Genomic DNA, 27,044 nt, shown 5'->3' on the forward strand with positions numbered 1-27,044 from the left:
TATGGGTCACGGTGCACATTTCATGGCTCCTCAAGGCACACAAGCCCTACCGTTCCTGAATTTACCCTTCAGTAGTCTCTATTGTTATGCCCCTATAAATTGAGAGAACTTTATATTGGCATATGACTTGCAGTTTTAGAGTACGCAAATCAGGTCATTGCTTAATAGTCTTGCAGTTCGTCAAAGGCTACCCTACACATCACAATTCATACTTGTCTCGATTTTCACATTAGCTTATTGCATCTTGGTTCCCGCACCTACACTGATTGTTAGCTGTTCTCATTGTGGAAAGGTGTCATGGGACGCAGTGCATCAGAAGAGGTCATCACAGCAATGCATGTTCCAGCTACTGTTTATGTGCACTACTGTACTTCTGATCAATAAACAATTCTTACAGCAAAACAGATCTGTGACTTGCTTGCTAGGCCTCTCCCCGGGTGCCTCAATATTCCTATACTCTTTTTAGGCTTTCCCACCCCAAAGCTACACTTTTCTCTGCTATCCCACTCCTCTGTCCTGACATGTCTTTCTGGGTTATTGTTTTTAGAGCTGTCACCAAAATCCTGTCTAGGGCCCGGCAGCTGGTTGATGCCAAGAAGGACGACGGTTTCACTGCTCTACATCTGGCGTCACTCAACAACCACAAAGACGTGGCAGAAGCATTGATCCAAGAGGTAAAGGCATTGGTGAAAACTTTAAAGATGTTGATCAGATGGATGGCAAGGGTTACAGAAATTAAGCAAAGTTGCTTAAATCAGTAAAGAACACTTTCATTGAAATTAGTACAACCCTTGTGTCAGAAGCTGGCTCTTTATTTTATATACCAAAATGAGGTATATTGTGCAGAGTGCAGAGGTTCCTTTATGAGTGGATGGGGGCTTGCTCTAGCAATCCCAATGTGCTCTTTATAGGAACCTGGCTCTGTATATACTATATCAAAGTAAGGTATATAGTGCAGAGAGTCCAGTGGATCGACAACGGTAGGCAGAGGCTAAAGTAAATAATACCTTACCCTCTATTTGTGGTAGTGTGGGTGAGCAGTACGGTTTTATCAGAGGGTAGTGTTAAGCATTTATTGTACACACTCAGGCAGTGAATGATTTCACACACTCAAAGACTGATGTCTGACCAAGTTCTTTTGTATACAAATATTTCTTTGTTGTATTTTATTTTTAGAACCAAGCCAGACTTTAAAAAAAGGTAATACAGGTGAATTCAGTTAAATGCAGGTACAGGTAGGTCATATGTTAAACAGTTGAAATTACTCTATAGATACTTTTTGATTACTTTTTAAGTTACTTTTCAGATTACTTTTTCAACTCCATTGTATATGCCTAGACACCACACTGGAACACTTCCTGGATAAAAGGTGAGTAAAACAGTTTTTATCAAAACAGTTTCTTAGTTTTCCATACAAAACACCCTCAACACTTTCTTGCAGAGGAAAACAGTCAATGCAATCCTATTGAAAAAAATTGGGTTTTTGTTTTGCAAGTAAGTAAATGGTCTTGAGGGTTGAGTTTCTGGGGCTAGAACAGGGGCTCTCCCTGGGTCAAGGATGCTCTCACAAAACAACATCAGCTGCAATAGGACGGCAGAGTGCTGAGGCCCAATGTTATCCAGTAGGGGGCCTCCGGTTGGTGGCTGCTCAGGAGCAGGCCACAAGGTTGAGGGAGCAAAACTCCTAGGTGTTAAGCTCAGGGCAAAGGTGGGTTCAAGTTAACACACAAAGTGCACCCACAGCGGCACAGGAGTGGCGTTGTGCAGGGTGCTGTTTTGGCGTCTGGTGCCCTGTTGTTTTCTATTGGGATTCTCTGGTTTCAACAAACACTGCAGGCTCAAGGACGAACATCTTCTGGAGGCGACCACCAGTTGGAGATGTAAGTTGGGATGTCATGGTATGCCGGGACACCGTTGGTTGGGCCACCCAAGGCTATGGGGTGTCTGGTGCAGAGGCGTCTTTTGGCGTTGGGATTTTCTTACAGGCTCCGGTCGCTGTCAGGGGGATCCTCCAGAAAGGGGCTGCAGGTGTTTTCGAGAGACTTTAGGTAGGTCAGGGATCACCAGGTCCTAGGTCAGGATCGCCAGGTAGACCACCTCTTGGTGTTGGGCCACTCGATCTCGGGCCATGGGTGCTGGGTGCAGACTTGCAGATTTGGCTGGAGCCAGAGTCTGTTGGTGAGTAAATCCGGTGCTCACGGGAGACAAAATCTTGTTGGGGAAGGCAGGGCATGTCCTCCAGGTTCTGGGGGGCTGCTGGCTGCCCGACACACCGGGATTCCGCTGGAGCAGGTTGCGGTCGGAACAGGTCGCTAGGGCTGAGGCAAAGTCAGTTGGTGTCCTCTTCTTCCTTCAGCACGGCTCTTCGGTCCTTCTTCTTCTTGTCTGAGGAGGAAAGGTTCGGAGGTACCCCTAAATACTAGATTTAGGGGTGTTTCAGGTAGGTACAGGTTGGGATCAATGGGTCCCTTCCCTGGGGTGGGTACACCACTAATTATGCCACCCTCGAGTGAGAGGGGGGGCATAAGCGTCACTCTGGTTGGCTTGGCCCACCTCCCCATCTTCAAGATGGCGGGACCAAGAATTGTGCTTCTCCTCGCCTCTCCAACCCTACGGGTGGGGTTGGCAAAGGTGGCCACACCTCTCCTCTTATCTTGACGATTCTCCCGCTCAAAGAGGGGGTTAGACCCGGTGAGGGCCAGTTGCTGGGAGCAGCAAATGGCTGGGTCAGCTCATAATGGCGGTACTTCTTTGAAGCTTCCCCTTCTTGGACCTAGCCCATCGTGGGGGAGGAGGCTTGGCACCTCTGCCCAGGATATGCTTTGATTCCAGACCTCGAGAGCGGGATGCTCTCAACCCAGGGGTCCAGAAAAATGTCTGTGGGTGGCAGCTAGCGAGCGGCCACTCAGCCAGGACACTAGAGTTAGGTCGGTTTTCAGGGGGCATCTCTAAGAGGCCCTCTGAGCGCATTTTTCATGACATTTTTCATTAAATCCCACACTAGCATGCTAGTGTGGGTTTAATGTGCTGAGAAGTTTGATACCAAACGTCCCAGATTTCAGTACAGCCATTAATGGAAAGAACATAGACCCGGGTACCTGGTTGGCAGGAACCCAGGGCACATTTAGTCAAAGAGCATCAACCTCAGGCAAAAACTGGGGGACAGCCATGCAAAAAGTGCTACTTTCCTACACCCCAACCCACAAACGAAAGAGGATGAGACTATCCTTTCCCTATATAGTATTCATTGTTTAAGTGGAAAAAACTGGAAATTCCATCTGCATTAGCATGAGCAGTCCCAGGTCTATGTTCCACTGTAAAGTCCATTCCCTGTAGGGAGATGGATCAACTAAAAAGTTTACGGTTTTCACCTTTCATTTGCATTAGCCATTGGAGAGGTCTGTGGTGAGTTTAAACTGTGAAGTGAGTACCAAACAAGTATGGTCTTAACTACTTCAGGGACCAAACCACAGCAAAAGCCTCCCTCTCAGTGGCACTTCAACACTGCTCTCTGGGGGAGTAACCTCCTGCTTCTAAAAGCAACCATCTGGTCTTGGCCATCATCACTGGTCTGAGATAGGACAGCTCCTATCCCTAGCTCAGAGGCATCAGTCTGCTCAGTGAAATGCTTGGTTTAATCGGGAGCTTTGAGATTTGGTGCTCAGCACATTGCCACTTTCAGGGTGTCAAAAGCCTTTTGACTGCTAACTGCCCAGTTCTCCTTTTTGGGCATCTTCTTGATGGTGAGTTCTGTTTGGGGTGTCACAATGAATCCATACCCTTTCACAAACCTCCTGTAGTCAAGCCAAGGAATGCCCTGACTTCGGTCTGGGTTATTGGAGCCTCCCAGTTCAGGATAGCCTGGATCTTGGGTTGTAGGGGTTGCAGTTGGCCTCTACGAACAAGGTGACCCAAGTATTCAAATGTACCCTGCCCTATCTGGAATTTGGATGCCTTGATTATTAGCCCTGCAGTTTGCAGGGCTTTTAAAACCCTCCCTAGGTGGATCAGGTGATCCTGCCAGGTGGAGCTAAAGACATCAATATCATCAAGATATGCTGCACTAAAGGCTTCAAATCTAGCAAGGACTTGGTTCACCAACCTTTGGAAGGTGGCAGGGGCATTCTTTAAACCAAAGGGCATAACAGTAAACTGATGATGTCACTCAGATGTGGAGAATGCTGTTTTTTCTTTGACTCCTGGGGCCATGCCAATCTGCCATTACCCTGCAGTTAAGTCAAAGGTACTAAGGAATTTGGTTGCACCCAATTTATCTATCAACTCATCAGCCCTGGGTATGGGGTGATCATCTGTCTTGGTGACAGAGTTGAGACCACTGTAGTCCACACACAACTCATTTCTCTCTTCCCACCTGTGGATGAGGTTTGGGACTACGACCATAGGGCTAGCCCAGGGATTCTCGGAAGGTTCAATAACCCCTAACTCTAGAATTTTGCTGACTTCAGCTTTGATGCTCCCCTTAACATGATCAGACTGGCGATAGATTTTATGTTTGAGGCATGTGGGCTGCTGAATTCATATCTTGTGCATAGATCGCCGCCTAGTATTGGGTCCGGATGATTGCACTTTGTTGTCTTGGAAGAGTCTTCGAAGTATCACGAGATAGGTGACTCCTCCCTTAGACTACAGTGCGCATGGGCATCTTGTCCATCCTCAGATTGTTTTTTTCCGCCATTGGTTTCGGATGCTAACTCCTATACTCCAACTTTAGAATCAAAAACAAAACTTTTCTAAAGGCCAAAAGGCCTTCGATTCGACGGCATTGTTCTCGCTCGGTACCTCTCTACTCGATCCAGCCTTCCATCTCGAATCGGTCGTCGACGCGGGCTGTTTGGCCTTTTTTCGACGCCGCGTGAGTCGACAGTCGATGGAAAGAAGCCCCTTTAAAAGGTGCCCACAATGCCACTCCAAGTTCCCACATACTGATAAGCGCTTAGTATGCAACAAGTGCCTTTCCCCAGACCATAAGGAAGAAACCTGTCCAGCCTGCGCCCAGTTTCAATCGAAGAAAACTATTAGAAACCGACAGGCCGCTAGGCAAGAAATGCAGCGACAGGCACCGGACCCGGACAACATCTTCGATGATGACCAGGATCTACAGGAAGCTCCAGACTCGGACCTAGAAATCGTCACCGTCGAAGACTACTCGGACTCCGATTACGACATCCCACCGGGGCAAATCGTGAGTACCCTGCCCCCGACACCAACTACCCTGTTACCAAAGGCTCCGGTCAAGGCATCGCCAAAAGGCCTTAGCCAAGATCAGAAAAATGTTTTGTAAGCCCCGCCATCCGGCTCGGCTCCGAAATCGAAACCGAAACCTTCTGAGACCCCAGGGCCCAGTACCATCGTCCCAAAGAAGGATCCAGAGCCAAAGAAGGTCGTCGACCAGAAGGACGTCGATCCGAAAAAGGCCGTACAGCCAAAGAGCGTTGAGCCAAAAAAGACTGTCAACCCCAAAAAGGCCGCCCAGCCAAAAATTGTCGACCCAAGAGAGGTTGTCGAACCGAACAAAGGCACACAACCAAAGGGCGCCAAACCAAAAAAGGTCGCCGACCCGAACAAGCCTACTGTTCAAAAATCTGTCGACCCGACAAAGGGTGCCGTACCGAAACCCGCGCAGAGGCCGGAAAAGCCTGTCGACCCGAAGACACCGGCTCCAAAAACACCGGGGATCCGAAAAATACCATCGACTCGGAAAAGGACACTCATCCAAAAAAGCCAAAGTCACCAGTCGATCCGAAACAGAACATCGACTCGGAAAAGGACACTCCTCCAAAGAAACCTATGGAGCACAAAAAACGCGCCGAACCGAAAGTTCCAGTCGACCCGAAAAAAGGCCCAGAGCCGAAAAAATCCATTACTAAGCCAAAAGTCGTCGAAAAACCAAAATCTAACACTCAACTCAGAACTGTAGAGGAAGAACTCTTCCACCCAGATCCCTCTGACGACCAGGCAAAGATATACATTAACCCAGAGACTGGTAAAGTTACCATCCTGCATAGAAAAAGGAGGCCTTTGGACTTTGAACCTCAGTCCCCTATTCCATTAAAGAAAAAGGACTTTGGGACTTCTCCCTCTAGACCAGGGGTACTCATAGTATGGCGGCCCGGCAAGCCTTCCCTGTCGGCCCGCGGACCTTGCACACCTCATATCAGTTTTTTAATTTTTTTTTTTTTTTTTTAAAGTGTCTGCAAACTAAGTTACAGCAGCGCGATTCGGAGACTGCTGCTCTGTGGGGGCCGGCCGGGCGATTCCTGCCATAGTTAGAGTGGAGCTGCAGGGGCGCTAAGAGGTGAACAACACAGCCTCATTAACATGCTAATGGTCTTTTAAAGACCTGTTAATGCGCTCGGTGCGGCTGTGTGTGTGTGTGTGCTCCAAAGCTGTCTCAGCCAGTGCTGACACAGAGGCAGGGTGAGATGACAGAGGGAGAGGGAAAGAAAGGGAGACAAAGGGAAGGGAAGGGAAAGGGAGACCGGATGAGGGAGTAAGAGAGGGAAGGAGGGAAAGGGAGGGAGGAAGGGAAATAGAGGGTGAACGTGAAGGAGGGAAAGGGAGTGACAGTGAGGGAGGGAAAGGGAGACCGGGTGAGGGAGTGAGAGAGGGAAAGGGTAGGAGGGAGGAAGGGAAATGGAGGGGGAGGGAGGGAAAGGGAGTGACAGTGAGGGAGGGAAAGAGAGACCGGGTGAGGGAGTGAGAGAGGGAAAGGGGGGCGGAGGGAGTGAGAGAGGGAAAGGGGGACGGAGGGAGTGAGTGAGGGAGGGAAAGGGAGACAGAGTGAGGGAGGGAAAGGGAGACAGTGAGGGAAGGAAAGGGAGTGACAGAGTGAGGGAGTAAGGGAGGGAAAGGGAGACAGAGCGAGGGAGGGAAAGGGAGACAGAGTGAGGGAGTGAGAGAGGGAAATGGATGCAGGGAAAGCGAGGGAGGTTAAGGGATGGAGGGAAAGGGAGGGAGAGAAAGAGAGTGACATAGTGAGGGGGTGAGGGAGGGAAAGGGAGACATAGTGAGGGAGTGAGGTAGGGAAAGAGACAGAGGGAGGGAGGGACAGGGAGACAGAGTGAGGGAGGGAAAGGGAGTGAGGGAGTAAGGGAGGGAAAGGGAGACAGAGCGAGGGAGGGAAAGGGAGACAGAGTGACGGAGTGAGAGAGGGAAATGGATGCAGGGAAAGGGAAGGAAGGTAAGGGATGGAGAGAAAGGTAGTTACAGAGTGAGGGAGGGAAAGGGTGACAGAGTGACGGAGTGAGAGAGGGAAATGGATGCAGCGAAAGGGAGGGAAGGTAAGGGATGGAGAGAAAGGGAGTTACAGAGTGAGGGAGGGAAAGGGAGACCGAGTGAGGGAGTGAGGTAGGGAAAGAGAGACAGAGTGAGGGAGTGAGAGAAGAAAAGTGAGACCGGGTGAGAGAGGGAAAGGGAGACAGAGTGAGGGAGGGAAAGTGAGACAGAGGGAGGGAGTGAGAGAGGGAAAGGGAGACAGAGTGAGGGAGTGAGAGGGAAAGGAAAGGAGAGAAAGGAAGGGAGGGAAAGGGAGTGACAGAGTGAGGGAGTGAGAGAGGGAATGGGAGACAGAGTGAGGGAGGGAAAGGGAGACAGAGTGAGGAAGGGAAAGGGAGACAGAGTGAGGGAGGGAAAGTGAGACAGAGGGAGGGAGTGAGAGAGGGAAAGGGAGACAGAGTGAGGGAGTGAGAGGGAAAGGAAAGGAGAGAAAGGAAGGGAGGGAAAGGGAGTGACAGAGTGAGGGAGTGAGAGAGGGAATGGGAGACAGAGTGAGGGAGGGAAAGGGAGACAGAGTGAGGGAGGGAAAGGGAGACAGAGTGAGGGAGTGAGAGAAGGAAAGGGAGACAGAGTGAGGGAGTGAGAGGGAAAGGGAGGGAGAGAAAGGAAGGGAGGGAAAGGGAGTGACAGAGTGAGGGAGTTAGAGAGGGAAAGGGAGGAAGGGAGGGAAAGGGAGTGACAGAGTGAAGGAGTGAGAGAGGGAAAGGGAGACAGAGTGAGAGAGGGAAAGGGAGACAGAGGGAGGAAGACAGAGGGAGGAAGACAGAGGGAGGGGGACAGAGTAAGGGCGAGTGAGAGGGAGGGAGGGAGAGGGAGGAAGGGAGACAGGGAGAGAGAGAGAGAGATGTGTGTATGCCGGGTCTGGTGGCTCAGAGGACGAAGGTGTCCGCTGCAGGGACCAGTGATCAACCTCATGGTCAGTTTTTTTTTGTTGCTCTAGCCCCGCCACTCCCCCACTGACCCCACCCCCACTGGTGCGGCCCTCGGACACAAACCACAGTATAAATCTGGCCCCAGGAGAAAGTTTGTGAGTACCCATGCTCTAGACCCCTCATTCCTTTTCAGCCTATCATGCCTACTATACCTTTTATTCCCTACTCTCCTTATTCTCCTTTTCACCACGGGGACAAGGAAGGTAACACAGGGGATGAGCCACAGCCTCAATATGACTTCCCACAAGATCCTGAACCACAAGAGGAACCATGGAAGGAGCCAACAGACCCTTACAACACCCATCCCATCCCTGATATACTCTCTTATCCTACTAAGCCGTCACCTACTGATGAAACCATAGTCTTTAATCAACTTATAGACAGGGCTACACAATTCCACAACGTAGATATGCATAACGACCCTGTTGAGGAAGACATCTTGTTTTACACCTTGCCTACATCAGAAAAATGTGTCAAAACACTTCCCATGTTAAAGGGGGTTCTGAAACATGCACCTGACATATTTAAGGATACAGCCAGGGCACGGGTAATCAACTCCAGAATAGAAAAAAGTATAGGGCAGCTCCTACAGACCCTACTTACATCAGAGGGCAGTTACCACTAGACTCCCTGGTAGTGGCCAACGCACGGAAAAGAGCCAACTCCCAAACGACTGGGGAAGCACCTCCCCCCGACAATTAGTCAAAAATACTAGAGGCTTCAGGCAAAAGGGTAGCAGCACAAGCCTCCAACTCATGGAGGATTGCTGATACACAAGCCCTATTGGCTCGTTACGACAGGGCGCATTATGATAAGCTAGAAAGCCTAATGCAACACCTACCTGAGCCTTTCAAAGCACAAGCCCAGGATCTTATACAAGAGGGAAAATTCATAACAAACGCCTCCATCAAATGCGCGCTTGACGCAGCAGACACGGCAGCTTGGTCAATCAACACTAGCGTCCTACTACGCAGACATGCATGGCTGCATATTTCTGGTTTTAAAAATGAGGTGCAATCCACCATTCTTAACCAGCCTGTCAATCAGGATTTTCTATTTGGTCCTGCTGTCGACACCATTTTGGATAAAATGAAAAAGGACACAGAGACCGCAAAATCAATGGAGGCATTGCAATTTCACCAACATAGAGGCTCCTTTCGTCGCTCCTCATACAGAGCAACTACACAAGGAAATACCTCACAAACCTCTGCCTCATACTAAAGTACCACCCAAGGTTCCTTCAACAAGAACACAAACAGAGGAGGTTATAGGGGAAACAACAATAAGGGAAGAGGACGTGGAGGCAATAACACCAGAGCCTCCATGGCCACAAAACAATGACTTCATTACGCTACCTCCAGACCACCTAACACCGGTCGGAGGCAGACTCCAACAGTTCCTGCCTGTCTGGAACGCCATTACCACAGACAGGTGGGTGAGAGAAATTATCCAGTCTGGCTATTGCCTAGAACTGACTTCCACACCACCAAACATACCACCCAGACATCGTCCAATGTCCAGGGAACACATCACCCTGCTACAATAAGAGGTGAACTGCATGCTAGAAAAGGGAGCCACAGAACAAGTCCCTTTCCAACAGCAAGGGACAGGAGTGTACTCCCTATACTTCCTTATTCCCAAAAAGGATGGTTCCCTCAGACCAATATTGGACCTCAGACCCCTAAATCAATACATACTATCGGAGCACTTTCATATGATCACATTACAACAAGTGCTCCCGTTGCTACAACAAGGAGATTTCCTAGCAACCCTAGACCTCAAAGATGCGTATTTTCACATACCCATCCATCCAGCCCACAGAAAATACCTCAGGTTCACAATAGAAGGTCAACACTACCAATTCAAGGTTTTGCCCTTCGGGGTTACCACTGCTCCAAGAGTGTTTACAAAATGCTTAGCGACAGTAGCAGCACACCTCAGAAGGCAACACGTCCATGTGTACCCTTATCTGGACGATTGGCTGATACAAGCAAAATCGTACCAACAGTGCGCAGCACACACGTCTCAAACAATACAGTTGCTACACAGCCTAGGCTTTTCAATAAACTACGCAAAATCACATCTGCAACCGTCCCACAAACAGCAGTACCTGGGAGCCACTATAGACACCTCAGTGGCAAAGGCATATCCAAACTCAGCAAGGATAGCCTGTATGCAGACACTCATTCGCAAATTCCTGCCAAAACACTCTCTGTCAGCTGAAGTCTTCATGCAGCTCATAGGACATTTTTTTTTTTCCTTTCACCGCCCCTTGCCTTCACTTCTTGATCTTGGTTAGAGTAGCAAGGAAAGCGGAGACAATCGGATTTTACGGTCTTCTGGTGGGATGCGCAAGCCCTGTAGACCAGCATCCGGGATCCTGTGCAGAAAGTATAAAAACCATCAGAGAAGCCAATAGGCCCCTAGATTGACCTCCACTGGGTTTGAAACTGTGGCAGCACGACTCACGCTGTCTGCAAGCTATCGGCTGCCGACAGACTTTTTTGGCTTTGCGGCTCCGTCGAGTTCAATTGGATAAACGGTTGGAAACTTGTATTACTGCCTTTCATTTAAATACAGCTTGGCGAATAAATCACGCCGTGATCGACATGTGACCTATGCACAGTCCATCATATTTCCACGTCCTGAGCCCAGTTGGGCCACGACTCCATGGATTGCCCCTCACTCTTCCCTGTTGTTGTCCTGATGAAGACCCAACTCAAGGACTGAACTTAGCCTACATATAGGGGTCGAAACGTCGACGGCTTTCTTCTGAAACTTCCGGCACAAGCCCTTCACAGCTTTAAATTGACTGTGTGTCCGTTGAAAGTTTATCTGTTCAGTTAGTCATCATTGTGTGCCCTGATTTTCGGGCGTATGTATTTGTATTAATTTGACTTTGCCGGAAATTGTTGTACCTGTCACTTGTCTTCTTAACTGTGTTCATCCCTCCCTTCCCCCTTTCCCCTTTGGGGCTTTTACAAAATCGTTTGATTATGTTACTACCGAGGTATTGTTAATAAATCACAGTACCCAGATTGAATCTCTCCCTTTTGTAAGCATTTATTCTATGAAATTGTATAAATCATAATTGTTGGTTATTTGACACAACACGTTTCTCTTGCGGGGATCCCTTTCACATGTACCATACTTCATGCAGCTCATAGGCATGATGGCCTCCTGCATATTCATTGTCCCCCATGCCAGACTTCAAATGCGCCCATTACAGGAATGCCTAGCACGGCAATGGAACTAGGCTCAAGGACAACTAAAAGACCTAGTGTGGGTAAACAGTCGCACTCACAACTCTCTGCAGTGGTGGAACCCACAAAACCTTTCCAAGGGGCGACTGTTCCAAGAGCCGGTTCCACAACTGGTACTGACAGCGGACGCATCACTAACAGGCTGGGGAGCCCACCTCCTTCAATTTACAGTACAAGGGCTCTGGACAAACAAACAGAAAAAGCTGCATATCAACCAACTGGAATTGCTAGCAATATTCCTAGCCCTAAAAGCATTTCAGACATACTTGTACAGCAAGACGGTGTTGATCCGGACGGACAACATGACCGCAATGTACTATATCCAGAAACAGGGAGGAACGCACTCTCCACAGCTGTCCCATCTGGCACAAAGCATATGGAAGTGGGCGATTCCAAAAAACATTTTTCTCCTAGCAGAACACCTTCCAGGGAAGGACAATCAGGTTGCCGACCTGCTCAGCAGGCACAGCCAACAACTACACAAATGGGAGATTCACCCCCAGGTTCTCCAGCCATTCTTCGAGGAGTTGGGTCGCCCAGAAATAGGCCTGTTCGCCAAAAAAGAAAACTCGAAATGCCAGTACTTTGCCACCAGGTTCCCACATCCATTGTCACAGGGCAATGCGATATGGATGAACTGGTCAGGCAGATTTGCATACGCTTTTCCCCCAGCACCGCTGATCCCGCTGGTGGCACGCAAACTGCGGCAACACTCCCTCACACTAATCCTAGTTGCTCCCACATGGGCGAGACAACCGTGGTACACAACGTTCCTAGAACTCTTAGTAGTTCCTCATCAAAGACTGCGCCTTGCACCTCATCTTCTAACTCAGAACCATGGAGAAATCAGACACCCAGATCCCAATCAAATGAACCTAGCCATCTGGCTCCTGAGGTCTTAGAGTTCGGATACCTTAACTTGCCCCCAGATTGCATGAACATCATTAGGGAGGCAAGAAGACCAACCACACGAGCGTGCTATGCAGCTAAATGGAAGAGATTTGTTATTTACTGCAACAATAATCAAATCAACCCCTTAGACGCTTCAATACAAAACATTATATGTTACCTGCTGCATCTACAAAGATGTAACTTAGCATACTCTTCAATAAGACTACACCTCGCTGCTATAGCAGCATACCTACAAAGCAGGCAACACCTTTCTCTGTTTAGAGTACCAGCAATCAAAGCCTTCATGGAGGGTTTAAAAAGGGTGATTCCTCCTAGGCACCCCCCTTCCCCAGTCTGAAATCTAAATATAGTGCTCACCAGACTCATGGGCCCTCCTTTCGAACCTCTACATTCATGCGAACTACAATTCTTAACGTGGAAGGTTGCATTCTTGGTTGCCATCACCTCACTCAGAAGAGTGAGAGAATTACAAGCACTAACAATTCAAGAACCTTTCATGCAGGTACATGCCAACAGGGTGGTTCTTAGAACAAACCCTAAATTCATGCCTAAGGTTGTATCCAATTTCCATATCAACCAATCAATAGAACTGCCAGTGTGCTTTCAAAATCCACAGTCAGTAGCTAAAAGAGCCCTGCACACAATAGACGTGAAGAGAGCTCTACTTTATTATGTGGACAGAACTAAATCCTTTAGGAAGACAAAACAACTGTTTGTTGCTTTTGCACCACAACACAAAGGGAATCCAATTTCAAAATCAGGAATAGCCAGATGGATAGTTAAATGCATTCAGATATGCTATCAAAAGTCAAAACGCACTTTAACCGATCCCCCAAGAGCACACTCCACAAGAAAAATGGGGGCATCCATGGCTTTCCTAGGAAATATTCCTCTTGAAGATATCTGTAAGGCAGCCACATGGACCACCATACACACTTTCACAAAACACTACTGGGTAGACGTGCAAGCAAAACAGCAAGCTGCTGTAGGCCAGGCTGTCCTCAAAACTCTTTTTCAAACTGCTGCAGCTGGCACAGGTAGCCACCGCTAGAGGAGATACTGCTATACAGTCTATGCACAAGATATGAATTCAGCAGCCTATTCCTAAATACCGAATCGGTAAAATTTGGTATTTAAGACTCAGTAAATACTATTTACCTACATGTGGCCCGTCGTTTTTGTCTTCAGGGTTCTCGCCCCCTTTCCCCTGGGGAGGTTTAGTAACTCCTTTCTTTTGGTCTCCCTGTAGGAAGTATATACTATACCAAAGTAAGGTATAGTGTGCACAGAGTCCAGTGGAACCCCAAAGATAGGCAGCGGTAATAATAGAGAATACCTTACTCTCTTGTTGTGGTAGCGTGGGTGAGCAGTAAGGCTTTATCAGAGGGTAGTGTTAAGCATTTATTGTACACACTCAAGCAAGAAATGATGTCACACACTCAAAGACTGAGCTCAGACCAATTTGGTTTGTATAAAAATATTATTTATTTGTACTTTATTTTATAGAACCAAGCCAGGCATGGTACAGAGAAGTATAAAATACTTGCAATATTTATGCAGTAAATTACTGTTGAAAGCAGGTTTAATGCAGTTCATTGGTTTACAGTTAAGTCAACAGTCAAAATTACTTTTCAGTTACTTTGTAGATTACAGGATACGTTACTTCTTGGATTACTTTTTACGTTACTTTTACCACTCAGTGTGATATGCCTAGATATCACACTGGGACATTTCCTAGACAAAAGATAACTAATTCAGTGTTTACACATTTGCAGTTTCTTAGGGTTTTCATACAAACCAACTCCACACTTTTTTCACAGAAAAGCAGTCAATGGGAGAAAACAGTGTTTTTGGTTTACGGGTAAATACTCGGTCTTGGGAGTTGGTTTCCGGGGTTTAGAAGCTGGGTTCCCCCAAGGTCAAGGATTGCACTCTCAAAGCACCCTCAGTAGCACTAGGGCGGCCGGGTGCAGATTGCTGAGGCCCAGTGTTATCCAATGGGGATAGGGGGCCTCTGGTTGGTAGCTGCTCACAAGCAGGCCACAAGGCTGTGGGAGTAAAGCTGTTGGTGTTAAGCTTAGGACAAAGGGTGCTCCAATTTAGCACACAAGGTGCACCCACAGCAGCACTGGGGTGGTCGGGTGCAGGGTGCTGATTTGGCATCGGGTGCCCTGTTGATTTCAAGGGGGATTCTACAGTTGAAACAAACACTGCAGACTCGGGGACGAAGCTCTTCTGGAGGCAACCACCGGTTGGAGAGGTAAGTTGGGATACCTGGGGATGCTGTGACACCGTCGATTGGGCCACTGAAGGCCGTGGGATGTCAGGTGCAGGGGTGTCTTTTGTCGTTAGGCTTTGCTTACCGGCTCCTGTCACGGTCGGGGGGATCCTCTAGAAAGGCGCTGCACGCGTGTGTTGGAGACTTGAAGCAGGATAGGTATCACCAGATCCCAGGTCAGGATCGCCAGGGAGACCTCCTCCTGGGGTTGGGCCACTCGAACTCAGGCCGTGGGCGATGGGTGCAGAGTGGTGCAGACTTGTGGATTTGGCTGGAGTCAGAGTCTGTAGGTGAGCAAATACAGTGCTCACTGGAGACAAAGTCTGGTTTGGTTTGGCAGGGCAGGTCCTCTGGGTTCTTGGGGGCTGCTGGCTGCAGGTCACACCAGAATTGCGCTGTAGTTTGTCAAGTTCGGGACAGGCCGGTAGGACTGGGGCCAAGTCAGTTGGTGTCCTCCTCCTCTTTTTCTTCAGCACAGCTCTTCTTGTCTGAGGAGGCAAGGCTCAGAGTTGCCCCTAAATACTAAATTTAAGGGCGTTTACAGGTAGGTACAGGTTTGGACCAATGGGTCCCTTCCTTAGGGTGGGTACACCCCCTATCTGATAGACTACTAGCCGCAGATTCCTTAACATAGAATTATCCCCCAGGCGTGAGACTGGATCCGGAAAACTCTTTTTTGCCACAGCATCCCTGCGCGCCGGAGGACAGCATCACGCAACTCCGCCCAAGCGTCGTCCGCATACGTGACATCAGCGAGGTCACATAAGTCCCACCCCGGAGCGCCTATGTCAGTTTTTTCCTTTGCCGCGCGCATCGCGGATCCGGTTTCTGTTCGGGCCTGTTTAGCCCCTTTTTTCTTTCCTCATTGTGATCTATTTCGGTGGAACAGTGTGCGAATGCCTTCGGGCTTCAAGACTTGCACGTCATGTGGGCGTCTTATGTCGGCGTCATTTGCATGTGGTGATTTAGGGGAAGATCACGGCACCACTGATTGTGAGGCGTGCCAACAGTTGAAGCCGAAGTCGAGGCGGGAGCACCGGATGAAACTACCCTTGGTGCGTCTCTCAAGGTCGGCTTCATCCCCTCGATCATCCTCGGCAGACGGTTTCAGAAACAGCCATCGTCTGCGTCCTCATCCCTCTCCGATGTCGGTAGAGCGTCACTCCCCGGTGGGTAAGTGTTGCAGCTTGTCCCCGGGGGCTGGTGTACGGCCTACCGGGGGCGTGGGCTCTCCGCGGGTGATGCGGCCCCGCGTGTCGTCCTCCAATCCACCGTTTCCCAGTGAAGGGGCGTCGAGAGTTCAGATGGAGACATATGCGGCGGCCTTGCAGGCCTTGCTGGCGTCTCCTCCTCCTTCCCCTCCTGGGGCGTCAGCGGATCTCTTGCATTGCGCGGGGCCCTCCGCGACATCGCCGGTGGTTCCGGCGCCGACTGGCTCGGCTCCAGGCTTAGAGGATGTGGTGCTGTTGGGGTGCGGCCCTTTGGGGGTCCCTCCTTCGGAACACGGCGCCTCTGTCTCGCCGCTAACTCCAGCGGGAGCCCCTGTGGTGTCGCCGGGGCTCGGGTCGCCCCTCTCGGTCCTTTGACAGGGTGGTCCTGCTAAGGCCGAGGTGACGCAGCTACGGCGCCGGCAGCCGCTGGACCGGGCGGAGCCACAGGGGTCGGTGGACCCTCCTGGTCCCGCTCTGGGTGGAGGCAGGATGGGGACCCCTCATCTTCCTCCGGACCCCTCTTGTCCCTCCACGCAGGCGGCTGCCTCGCCGGAGGGCGAGTCGGAGGTTGAATCGGCCCTGGTGGCGCTGCATGGGTCGGCGGATCACCCCCGTCATATTCTGGGCCGAGGCTGGCGGAGGGCTTTGTGTCACTCCCCTGGTCCCTCTTGTTCCTCCACGCCGGCGGCTGCCTCGTCGGAGGTCGAGTCGGCATCGTTCCAGCGCCGCCCCTTGGCCATTTCGGATCCGGCTCCGCTCCTGTCCTCGGCACAGTGTGACTTGGAGGAGCCCTATCCGGCGTCTCCTTCAGCGCCGGATGGTGATGAGGTCCTGCCTCAGGCGGCGGACTCTACGGTGCCAGACAGGCGTTGAGTCACGGATTTGTCTTCCAACGCTTCCTCTTCTCCGGCGGTTGGATCCTACTGGTGTCATCCTCCTCGGAGACAGGCCGCCGCGTGGTGGCTTTTTCACCAGCGCCATCGAAGGGCGACTCCCCGCCATTCCCGAGGCCAAGGTGTTCGCCGGAGGAGCAACAGGTTCCCCACTCTTTGGTTCCTTCTGACTTCCAGGTCTGGCCTTTGCCCGCCCCTTTTGGCTTCGGGGGCGGCCGCCTTAGTTTACATCCGTCGCCCATGAAGGAGCTACTTTCTCCGCCGCAGGGCCCTACGGAGGTGGGTGCGGCCTTCGCTCACACAATGTCCACGGCTGTGGGTATTCTGCGCATGGGTGACTCAGTTGCTCATTTCCCAGCGGACCATATGTTGGAGGTTCTCCACCAGGGCTCTGGTGGGAGGGAGCTGTTGCTTCCCTTTGAGTGTTTGCTCCTTTCTTCCCTGATGGGGGCTTGGAGGCCCCCCACCTCAGGAGATCCGGTGCCTCATCACCTTCTGCACCGGCACCTTCTGGCGCCGCGTGACCCGGCGTGTCTTTCCTTCCACCCATATGCCTCCAATCCACTTTTGCGGACTGCTTTTCCCTCCCTGCCGTCACTGTTGACTCCACCGTCCCGGGAGGCCCGCTGGCTGGACTCTTGGGGGCGCAACATGTTCGCCTCGACCAGCGCTGCCCTGCGGGCTCTTAACACCTTATGTGTTTTGGGTAGGGACACCTCTTGTTTGTGGGACTCGGCTGAGTCCTTGGGATCCGCCGCTTCACAAGAGACTGTTCAGGTGGACTTATGGCACCATGCGTTGGATGGCCGGGAGCTAGCGGGGTTCATGCTCCGCTCTGCTCTGGACATCTCGGAGGTGCTGGGCCGGGCCATGGCTTCCTCAGTCGCCCTCCGTCGCAATGCTTGGCTTTGGGACTGCGTGTTTCCTGAAAATGTTTGGGAGCGGCCGATCGACCTTCCATTCGATGGCACCTTGTTATTCCAATCTCCGGCAGACTCCGCCATCCAAAGGTTCTTGGCAGGGCTCCGTCGTCGTCCTCTTCCTCCTCCTCCTCTTCCTCCTCCTCCTCCTCCTCCTTATCCTCCTCCTCCTTATCCTCCTCCTCCTTATCCTCCTCCTCCTCCTTCCCCTCCTCAGTGACTGCTGAGTTGAGCTGGTTCTGGGCCTTCTTTTGGGCCGGTTGCCCTTGCTGTGGGGTGTGTTTTGTGGCCACTCGAGTCCTCCTTGCTAGGACTGTGGCATTGTTGGCTGCTGGACGGCCCCTTTTTTGAGTGTGTGTTTTTTGCTGGAATTGTCTATACAGACTTGGCCCTGAGATTAGGCCTTCTGTTTTTCTCTTGGGCTGCTTGACAAGCCTTCCGCTGAATTTTTTTTCCCAGTGGCTCTTTCGTTTTTTCCTCTGCTGCTGAAGTTTCTTCCAAAAAGGGTTCCCATGTCTTGGGACTAAACCTTTCCTATGTGGGGTAGTGGTAGCTGTTATATAGCTTGCACTCTGCTAGGGGGTTCTGGTCGCCTTCGGGCCCCTGCTCTCCATGGCGTTTATGTATGTTGCTGATGCTTCTTTAGGTCGTGTGCGCGGACCCCTCGTAGTGGTTTGTCTGGGGATTTTCTCGCCTTCCTGCTCCTGGAGTCTGGGTTGGTTCTGTGTTTCTCTCTTTGTCGGGCGTAGCCTGCTCTGTGTTCCTGGGGCCCCGGGCTGTTCTTCCTGCTTCCAGCGGCTTATTGCTGCGGGCGCCGCTCTGTCTGGTCGGTTGCCTTCCGTCTATGGTGGGATCGCCTTCTTTTCCCTCGTTTTCTTGGGCTCTCTAGGCTTCTTCTTCCTCTTCCTTGTCCTGGCATTGGATGAAAGCTCTGTTGCCTTGTAGGGGTGTGGCGTGCTTCGGCCTCCCTGGCCTTGCCCTTGTTTCCTCTGTTGGGAGTGAACGGGTTCTTCAAATTCTTTCTCCTTCCTACATCCCTCTTTAGGGTCGGTGGTGTTCTGCTTGTGGGGGTCCCCCTCCTTGCCTGGGAGGACGGGGCTCTCTGCCCTGTCCATTGAACTGGTCCTCTGTGGGCCTCTCTGTTATGTCTAGGCTGGTGGGGTCCTTCCGCAGGCCCTCCTTCCCCGTGGGTATGGCTGGGTTATCTATTCTACGTTAAGGAATCTGCGGCTAGTAGTCTCTATCAGATGTACGAGTTACTTACCTTCGGTAACCATGTATCTTGTAGAGACGATTCTAGCCGCAGATTCCTTCACGGCCCGCCCTTCCTCCCCGTTATACGAGGACCTTTTGGCTTGCCCATCTGCACTCGCCTCCCTGTGGATGGCTGGGTAAATGAGTGCATTATTTCGCTCTTTCACAAGACGTTGTCTTGCTTTTCGTTCCTTCCTCTTCTTTGGCACTGTAGAGGCTGGATCTATAGGTGCTCCTGGGCTCCTCTGCTCTGGTTGCTCCAGGATTGAGGCTGGCCTTCCTTCGTCCCTCCTCTTGTTTCTGAAGGTCTTGGCTCCTCTGCTACCCTCTGGGCTTGGGTCATTTGGCCGTGCCCTAGCTCCCTTGGGGGCGGGGGGTTGTCGCACTCTGTACTGGGGTTGCCTTGGAGGTCTCTCGTTCCCTGTTTGTCTTGGAACTAGTTTCACTTCATGGTTCTTGGTTGGGGTTGTAGTCCTGCTACATGTTTTCATGACTGGCAGGGTGGGTGCTCAGGGCTGTGCTCTGTTCTTTCTCCTTTCCCTGCTTTTGGGTACTGCAGTGTTGGCACTGCTCCTTATGGTGTTCTTCGTCCCCATTCCTTTTTCTTTTTCCTTTTCCTTTTTCTTCTTTTTCGCACACTGTTCCCATGCTTCCACAGTTTCTCTGCTGGCTCCGCGTTGTGGCACAGAAAAGTTCTCTGAAGAAAACTGACGTAGGCGCGCTGGGGTGGGACATATGTGACCTCGCTGACGTCACGTACGCGGACGACGTTTGGGCAGAGTCGCATGATGCCGTCCCCCTGGCGCGCAGGGATTCTGTGGCAAAAAAAGAGTTTATGCAGTAAATTACTGTTGAAAGCAGGTTTAATGCAGTTCATTGGTTTACAGTTAAGTCAACAGTCAAAATTACTTTTCAGTTACTTTGTAGATTACAGGATACGTTACTTCTTGGATTACTTTTTACGTTACTTTTACCACTCAGTGTGATATGCCTAGATATCACACTGGGACATTTCCTAGACAAAAGATAACTAATTCAGTGTTTACACATTTGCAGTTTCTTAGGGTTTTCATACAAACCAACTCCACACTTTTTTCACAGAAAAGCAGTCAATGGGAGAAAACTGTGTTTTTGGTTTACGGGTAAATACTCGGTCTTGGGAGTTGGTTTCCGGGGTTTAGAAGCTGGGTTCCCCCAAGGTCAAGGATTGCACTCTCAAAGCACCCTCAGTAGCACTAGGGCGGCCGGGTGCAGATTGCTGAGGCCCAGTGTTATCCAATGGGGATAGGGGGCCTCTGGTTGGTAGCTGCTCACAAGCAGGCCACAAGGCTGTGGGAGTAAAGCTGTTGGTGTTAAGCTTAGGACAAAGGGTGCTCCAATTTAGCACACAAGGTGCACCCACAGCAGCACTGGGGTGGTCGGGTGCAGGGTGCTGATTTGGCATCGGGTGCCCTGTTGATTTCAAGGGGGATTCTACAGTTGAAACAAACACTGCAGACTCGGGGACGAAGCTCTTCTGGAGGCAACCACCGGTTGGAGAGATAAGTTGGGATACCTGGGGATGCTGTGACACCGTCGATTGGGCCACTGAAGGCCGTGGGATGTCAGGTGCAGGGGTGTCTTTTGTCGTTAGGCTTTGCTTACCGGCTCCTGTCACGGTCGGGGGGATCCTCTAGAAAGGCGCTGCACGCGTGTGTTGGAGACTTGAAGCAGGATAGGTATCACCAGATCCCAGGTCAGGATCGCCAGGGAGACCTCCTCCTGGGGTTGGGCCACTCGAACTCAGGCCGTGGGCGATGGGTGCAGAGTGGTGCAGACTTGTGGATTTGGCTGGAGTCAGAGTCTGTAGGTGAGCAAATACAGTGCTCACTGGAGACAAAGTCTGGTTTGGTTTGGCAGGGCAGGTCCTCTGGGTTCTTGGGGGCTGCTGGCTGCAGGTCACACCAGAATTGCGCTGTAGTTTGTCAAGTTCGGGACAGGCCGGTAGGACTGGGGCCAAGTCAGTTGGTGTCCTCCTCCTCTTTTTCTTCAGCACAGCTCTTCTTGTCTGAGGAGGCAAGGCTCAGAGTTGCCCCTAAATACTAAATTTAAGGGCGTTTACAGGTAGGTACAGGTTTGGACCAATGGGTCCCTTCCTTAGGGTGGGTACACCCCCTATCTGATAGACTACTAGCCGCAGATTCCTTAACATAGAATTATCCCCCAGGCGTGAGACTGGATCCGGAAAACTCTTTTTTGCCACAGCATCCCTGCGCGCCGGAGGACAGCATCACGCAACTCCGCCCAAGCGTCGTCCGCATACGTGACATCAGCGAGGTCACATAAGTCCCACCCCGGAGCGCCTATGTCAGTTTTTTCCTTTGCCGCGCGCATCGCGGATCCGGTTTCTGTTCGGGCCTGTTTAGCCCCTTTTTTCTTTCCTCATTGTGATCTATTTCGGTGGAACAGTGTGCGAATGCCTTCGGGCTTCAAGACTTGCACGTCATGTGGGCGTCTTATGTCGGCGTCATTTGCATGTGGTGATTTAGGGGAAGATCACGGCACCACTGATTGTGAGGCGTGCCAACAGTTGAAGCCGAAGTCGAGGCGGGAGCACCGGATGAAACTACCCTTGGTGCGTCTCTCAAGGTCGGCTTCATCCCCTCGATCATCCTCGGCAGACGGTTTCAGAAACAGCCATCGTCTGCGTCCTCATCCCTCTCCGATGTCGGTAGAGCGTCACTCCCCGGTGGGTAAGTGTTGCAGCTTGTCCCCGGGGGCTGGTGTACGGCCTACCGGGGGCGTGGGCTCTCCGCGGGTGATGCGGCCCCGCGTGTCGTCCTCCAATCCACCGTTTCCCAGTGAAGGGGCGTCGAGAGTTCAGATGGAGACATATGCGGCGGCCTTGCAGGCCTTGCTGGCGTCTCCTCCTCCTTCCCCTCCTGGGGCGTCAGCGGATCTCTTGCATTGCGCGGGGCCCTCCGCGACATCGCCGGTGGTTCCGGCGCCGACTGGCTCGGCTCCAGGCTTAGAGGATGTGGTGCTGTTGGGGTGCGGCCCTTTGGGGGTCCCTCCTTCGGAACACGGCGCCTCTGTCTCGCCGCTAACTCCAGCGGGAGCCCCTGTGGTGTCGCCGGGGCTCGGGTCGCCCCTCTCGGTCCTTTGACAGGGTGGTCCTGCTAAGGCCGAGGTGACGCAGCTACGGCGCCGGCAGCCGCTGGACCGGGCGGAGCCACAGGGGTCGGTGGACCCTCCTGGTCCCGCTCTGGGTGGAGGCAGGATGGGGACCCCTCATCTTCCTCCGGACCCCTCTTGTCCCTCCACGCAGGCGGCTGCCTCGCCGGAGGGCGAGTCGGAGGTTGAATCGGCCCTGGTGGCGCTGCATGGGTCGGCGGATCACCCCCGTCATATTCTGGGCCGAGGCTGGCGGAGGGCTTTGTGTCACTCCCCTGGTCCCTCTTGTTCCTCCACGCCGGCGGCTGCCTCGTCGGAGGTCGAGTCGGCATCGTTCCAGCGCCGCCCCTTGGCCATTTCGGATCCGGCTCCGCTCCTGTCCTCGGCACAGTGTGACTTGGAGGAGCCCTATCCGGCGTCTCCTTCAGCGCCGGATGGTGATGAGGTCCTGCCTCAGGCGGCGGACTCTACGGTGCCAGACAGGCGTTGAGTCACGGATTTGTCTTCCAACGCTTCCTCTTCTCCGGCGGTTGGATCCTACTGGTGTCATCCTCCTCGGAGACAGGCCGCCGCGTGGTGGCTTTTTCACCAGCGCCATCGAAGGGCGACTCCCCGCCATTCCCGAGGCCAAGGTGTTCGCCGGAGGAGCAACAGGTTCCCCACTCTTTGGTTCCTTCTGACTTCCAGGTCTGGCCTTTGCCCGCCCCTTTTGGCTTCGGGGGCGGCCGCCTTAGTTTACATCCGTCGCCCATGAAGGAGCTACTTTCTCCGCCGCAGGGCCCTACGGAGGTGGGTGCGGCCTTCGCTCACACAATGTCCACGGCTGTGGGTATTCTGCGCATGGGTGACTCAGTTGCTCATTTCCCAGCGGACCATATGTTGGAGGTTCTCCACCAGGGCTCTGGTGGGAGGGAGCTGTTGCTTCCCTTTGAGTGTTTGCTCCTTTCTTCCCTGATGGGGGCTTGGAGGCCCCCCACCTCAGGAGATCCGGTGCCTCATCACCTTCTGCACCGGCACCTTCTGGCGCCGCGTGACCCGGCGTGTCTTTCCTTCCACCCATATGCCTCCAATCCACTTTTGCGGACTGCTTTTCCCTCCCTGCCGTCACTGTTGACTCCACCGTCCCGGGAGGCCCGCTGGCTGGACTCTTGGGGGCGCAACATGTTCGCCTCGACCAGCGCTGCCCTGCGGGCTCTTAACACCTTATGTGTTTTGGGTAGGGACACCTCTTGTTTGTGGGACTCGGCTGAGTCCTTGGGATCCGCCGCTTCACAAGAGACTGTTCAGGTGGACTTATGGCACCATGCGTTGGATGGCCGGGAGCTAGCGGGGTTCATGCTCCGCTCTGCTCTGGACATCTCGGAGGTGCTGGGCCGGGCCATGGCTTCCTCAGTCGCCCTCCGTCGCAATGCTTGGCTTTGGGACTGCGTGTTTCCTGAAAATGTTTGGGAGCGGCCGATCGACCTTCCATTCGATGGCACCTTGTTATTCCAATCTCCGGCAGACTCCGCCATCCAAAGGTTCTTGGCAGGGCTCCGTCGTCGTCCTCTTCCTCCTCCTCCTCTTCCTCCTCCTCCTCCTCCTCCTTATCCTCCTCCTCCTTATCCTCCTCCTCCTTATCCTCCTCCTCCTCCTTCCCCTCCTCAGTGACTGCTGAGTTGAGCTGGTTCTGGGCCTTCTTTTGGGCCGGTTGCCCTTGCTGTGGGGTGTGTTTTGTGGCCACTCGAGTCCTCCTTGCTAGGACTGTGGCATTGTTGGCTGCTGGACGGCCCCTTTTTTGAGTGTGTGTTTTTTGCTGGAATTGTCTATACAGACTTGGCCCTGAGATTAGGCCTTCTGTTTTTCTCTTGGGCTGCTTGACAAGCCTTCCGCTGAATTTTTTTTCCCAGTGGCTCTTTCGTTTTTTCCTCTGCTGCTGAAGTTTCTTCCAAAAAGGGTTCCCATGTCTTGGGACTAAACCTTTCCTATGTGGGGTAGTGGTAGCTGTTATATAGCTTGCACTCTGCTAGGGGGTTCTGGTCGCCTTCGGGCCCCTGCTCTCCATGGCGTTTATGTATGTTGCTGATGCTTCTTTAGGTCGTGTGCGCGGACCCCTCGTAGTGGTTTGTCTGGGGATTTTCTCGCCTTCCTGCTCCTGGAGTCTGGGTTGGTTCTGTGTTTCTCTCTTTGTCGGGCGTAGCCTGCTCTGTGTTCCTGGGGCCCCGGGCTGTTCTTCCTGCTTCCAGCGGCTTATTGCTGCGGGCGCCGCTCTGTCTGGTCGGTTGCCTTCCGTCTATGGTGGGATCGCCTTCTTTTCCCTCGTTTTCTTGGGCTCTCTAGGCTTCTTCTTCCTCTTCCTTGTCCTGGCATTGGATGAAAGCTCTGTTGCCTTGTAGGGGTGTGGCGTGCTTCGGCCTCCCTGGCCTTGCCCTTGTTTCCTCTGTTGGGAGTGAACGGGTTCTTCAAATTCTTTCTCCTTCCTACATCCCTCTTTAGGGTCGGTGGTGTTCTGCTTGTGGGGGTCCCCCTCCTTGCCTGGGAGGACGGGGCTCTCTGCCCTGTCCATTGAACTGGTCCTCTGTGGGCCTCTCTGTTATGTCTAGGCTGGTGGGGTCCTTCCGCAGGCCCTCCTTCCCCGTGGGTATGGCTGGGTTATCTATTCTACGTTAAGGAATCTGCGGCTAGTAGTCTCTATCAGATGTACGAGTTACTTACCTTCGGTAACCATGTATCTTGTAGAGACGATTCTAGCCGCAGATTCCTTCACGGCCCGCCCTTCCTCCCCGTTATACGAGGACCTTTTGGCTTGCCCATCTGCACTCGCCTCCCTGTGGATGGCTGGGTAAATGAGTGCATTATTTCGCTCTTTCACAAGACGTTGTCTTGCTTTTCGTTCCTTCCTCTTCTTTGGCACTGTAGAGGCTGGATCTATAGGTGCTCCTGGGCTCCTCTGCTCTGGTTGCTCCAGGATTGAGGCTGGCCTTCCTTCGTCCCTCCTCTTGTTTCTGAAGGTCTTGGCTCCTCTGCTACCCTCTGGGCTTGGGTCATTTGGCCGTGCCCTAGCTCCCTTGGGGGCGGGGGGTTGTCGCACTCTGTACTGGGGTTGCCTTGGAGGTCTCTCGTTCCCTGTTTGTCTTGGAACTAGTTTCACTTCATGGTTCTTGGTTGGGGTTGTAGTCCTGCTACATGTTTTCATGACTGGCAGGGTGGGTGCTCAGGGCTGTGCTCTGTTCTTTCTCCTTTCCCTGCTTTTGGGTACTGCAGTGTTGGCACTGCTCCTTATGGTGTTCTTCGTCCCCATTCCTTTTTCTTTTTCCTTTTCCTTTTTCTTCTTTTTCGCACACTGTTCCCATGCTTCCACAGTTTCTCTGCTGGCTCCGCGTTGTGGCACAGAAAAGTTCTCTGAAGAAAACTGACGTAGGCGCGCTGGGGTGGGACATATGTGACCTCGCTGACGTCACGTACGCGGACGACGTTTGGGCAGAGTCGCATGATGCCGTCCCCCTGGCGCGCAGGGATTCTGTGGCAAAAAAAGAGTTATCCGGATCCAGTCTCACGCCTGGGGGATCATTCTACGTTAAGGAATCTGCGGCTAGAATCATCTCTACCAGATACATCGTTACCTAAGGTAAGTAACTCGTACATTACGCCTCCCTCCAGTAGGATGCGGCATAAGTCTCACTCTGGTTGGTTGGGTCCCCCATCTGCAAGATGGCGGGTAGTGAGAGTTGTCCTTCACCTCGCCTCCCCTCCTGAGGAGTGGGATTGGCATAGGTGGGCACACCACTCCTCCTAACCTGGTTTTCCTGCCGATTCTCCCACCTAAAGTGAGGGTCAGAACCGGTGGGGGGGGGCAGTTGCTGGGTGCAGAAAATGGCTGGGGTTGCTCACAAAGGTGGCAAGCCTTTGAAGCTTCCTCTTGATGGACCCTGTCCATCCTGGAGGGAGGAGGCTTGACACCTCATCCCAGGATGTGCTTGGTTTCAGGACCCCGAGAGTGACAGCCTCTTGACCCAGGGGTCCAGAAACATGTCTGGTGGTGGCAGCTGGCGTTTTTCAGGAGGCATCTCTAAGATGCCCTCTGAGTGCATTTTTCATTAAATCCCACACTGGCATCAGGGTGGGTTTAATGGGCTGAGAAGTTTGATACCAAACTTCCCAGTTATTATGATGCTGTGGAGTTTGTAATCACAAACTCCCGGACTATATACTCTTTATGGCATTACTGCACTAACAATGTCTAGCAATTGACTTAAAGACACTGTAGGGGTACAGTGCTCATGCACCTGTATCCTTACCACTGGTATAGTGCTTCCAGCTAGAGGAGTGGCTTACCTATGCCAGGGCAGTAGATTGTAGGCATGGCACACAAGGATGTGTGCCATGTCAACTCTTCACTTTATTCTGCACCAAAGCACACAGCCTGCAATGGCAGTGTGTGCATGTAACGGTTCAGGGTCTCTAAGGTTGCAAAATAAGTGCAGCAGCCTTTAGAGGTCTTCCCTGGTCTCAGTGCTCTTGGCACCTATGGTGACTTTTACAAGGGAGTTACATGTTGCCAGAGAGTTGCCAAATGGGTTTTGCAACAGTACAGTTTAGGGAAAGAACCTAGGCCCTGGGTACCTGGTTGGCAAGGACCCAGAGCACACTCAGTCGAAGTACATCAACATTAGGCAAGAAGTGGGGGGCAACCATGCAAAAAGGAGCGCTTTTCTACAGCCCCAGTGGCTGTTTTTGTTACCCTCGTCTTGACCCAGTGGTCTGCATTCTTTCCCAATTCTTGGGGCGAAAGACCTAGGGTCTACCAGATGTTGATGCAACTTTTCATTAGTGCAATTACTTAGGATCTGTTCTTTCGTAAAAAGATTGTAACGTCCATTGAAATCATACACAATATTTCAAGTTAACCATCCATCTAGTGTCTTAACTGAGTAGTCTACTCAGTCAATCCAG

The 27,044-nt window shown here is 52.0% G+C and overlaps 1 protein-coding gene across 8 annotated transcripts in view; it reads left to right on the forward strand.

Annotated features, from left to right (window-relative positions):
* MIB2 (MIB E3 ubiquitin protein ligase 2) overlaps positions 1-27,044 on the forward strand; it is a 402,179-nt gene that overhangs the window by 323,655 nt on the left and 51,480 nt on the right. For all 8 annotated transcript variants that reach the window (XM_086921481.1, XM_086921485.1, XM_086921483.1 and 5 more), the window contains one exon: positions 548-674. In XM_086921481.1, coding sequence (XP_086777607.1) covers positions 548-674 — 127 coding nt within the window. The remainder of the gene's footprint in view (positions 1-547; positions 675-27,044) is intronic.

The sequence above is a fragment of the Lissotriton vulgaris genome, chromosome 5 (assembly GCF_964263255.1).
Source record: "Lissotriton vulgaris chromosome 5, aLisVul1.2, whole genome shotgun sequence".
Taxonomy (NCBI): domain Eukaryota; kingdom Metazoa; phylum Chordata; class Amphibia; order Caudata; family Salamandridae; genus Lissotriton; species Lissotriton vulgaris.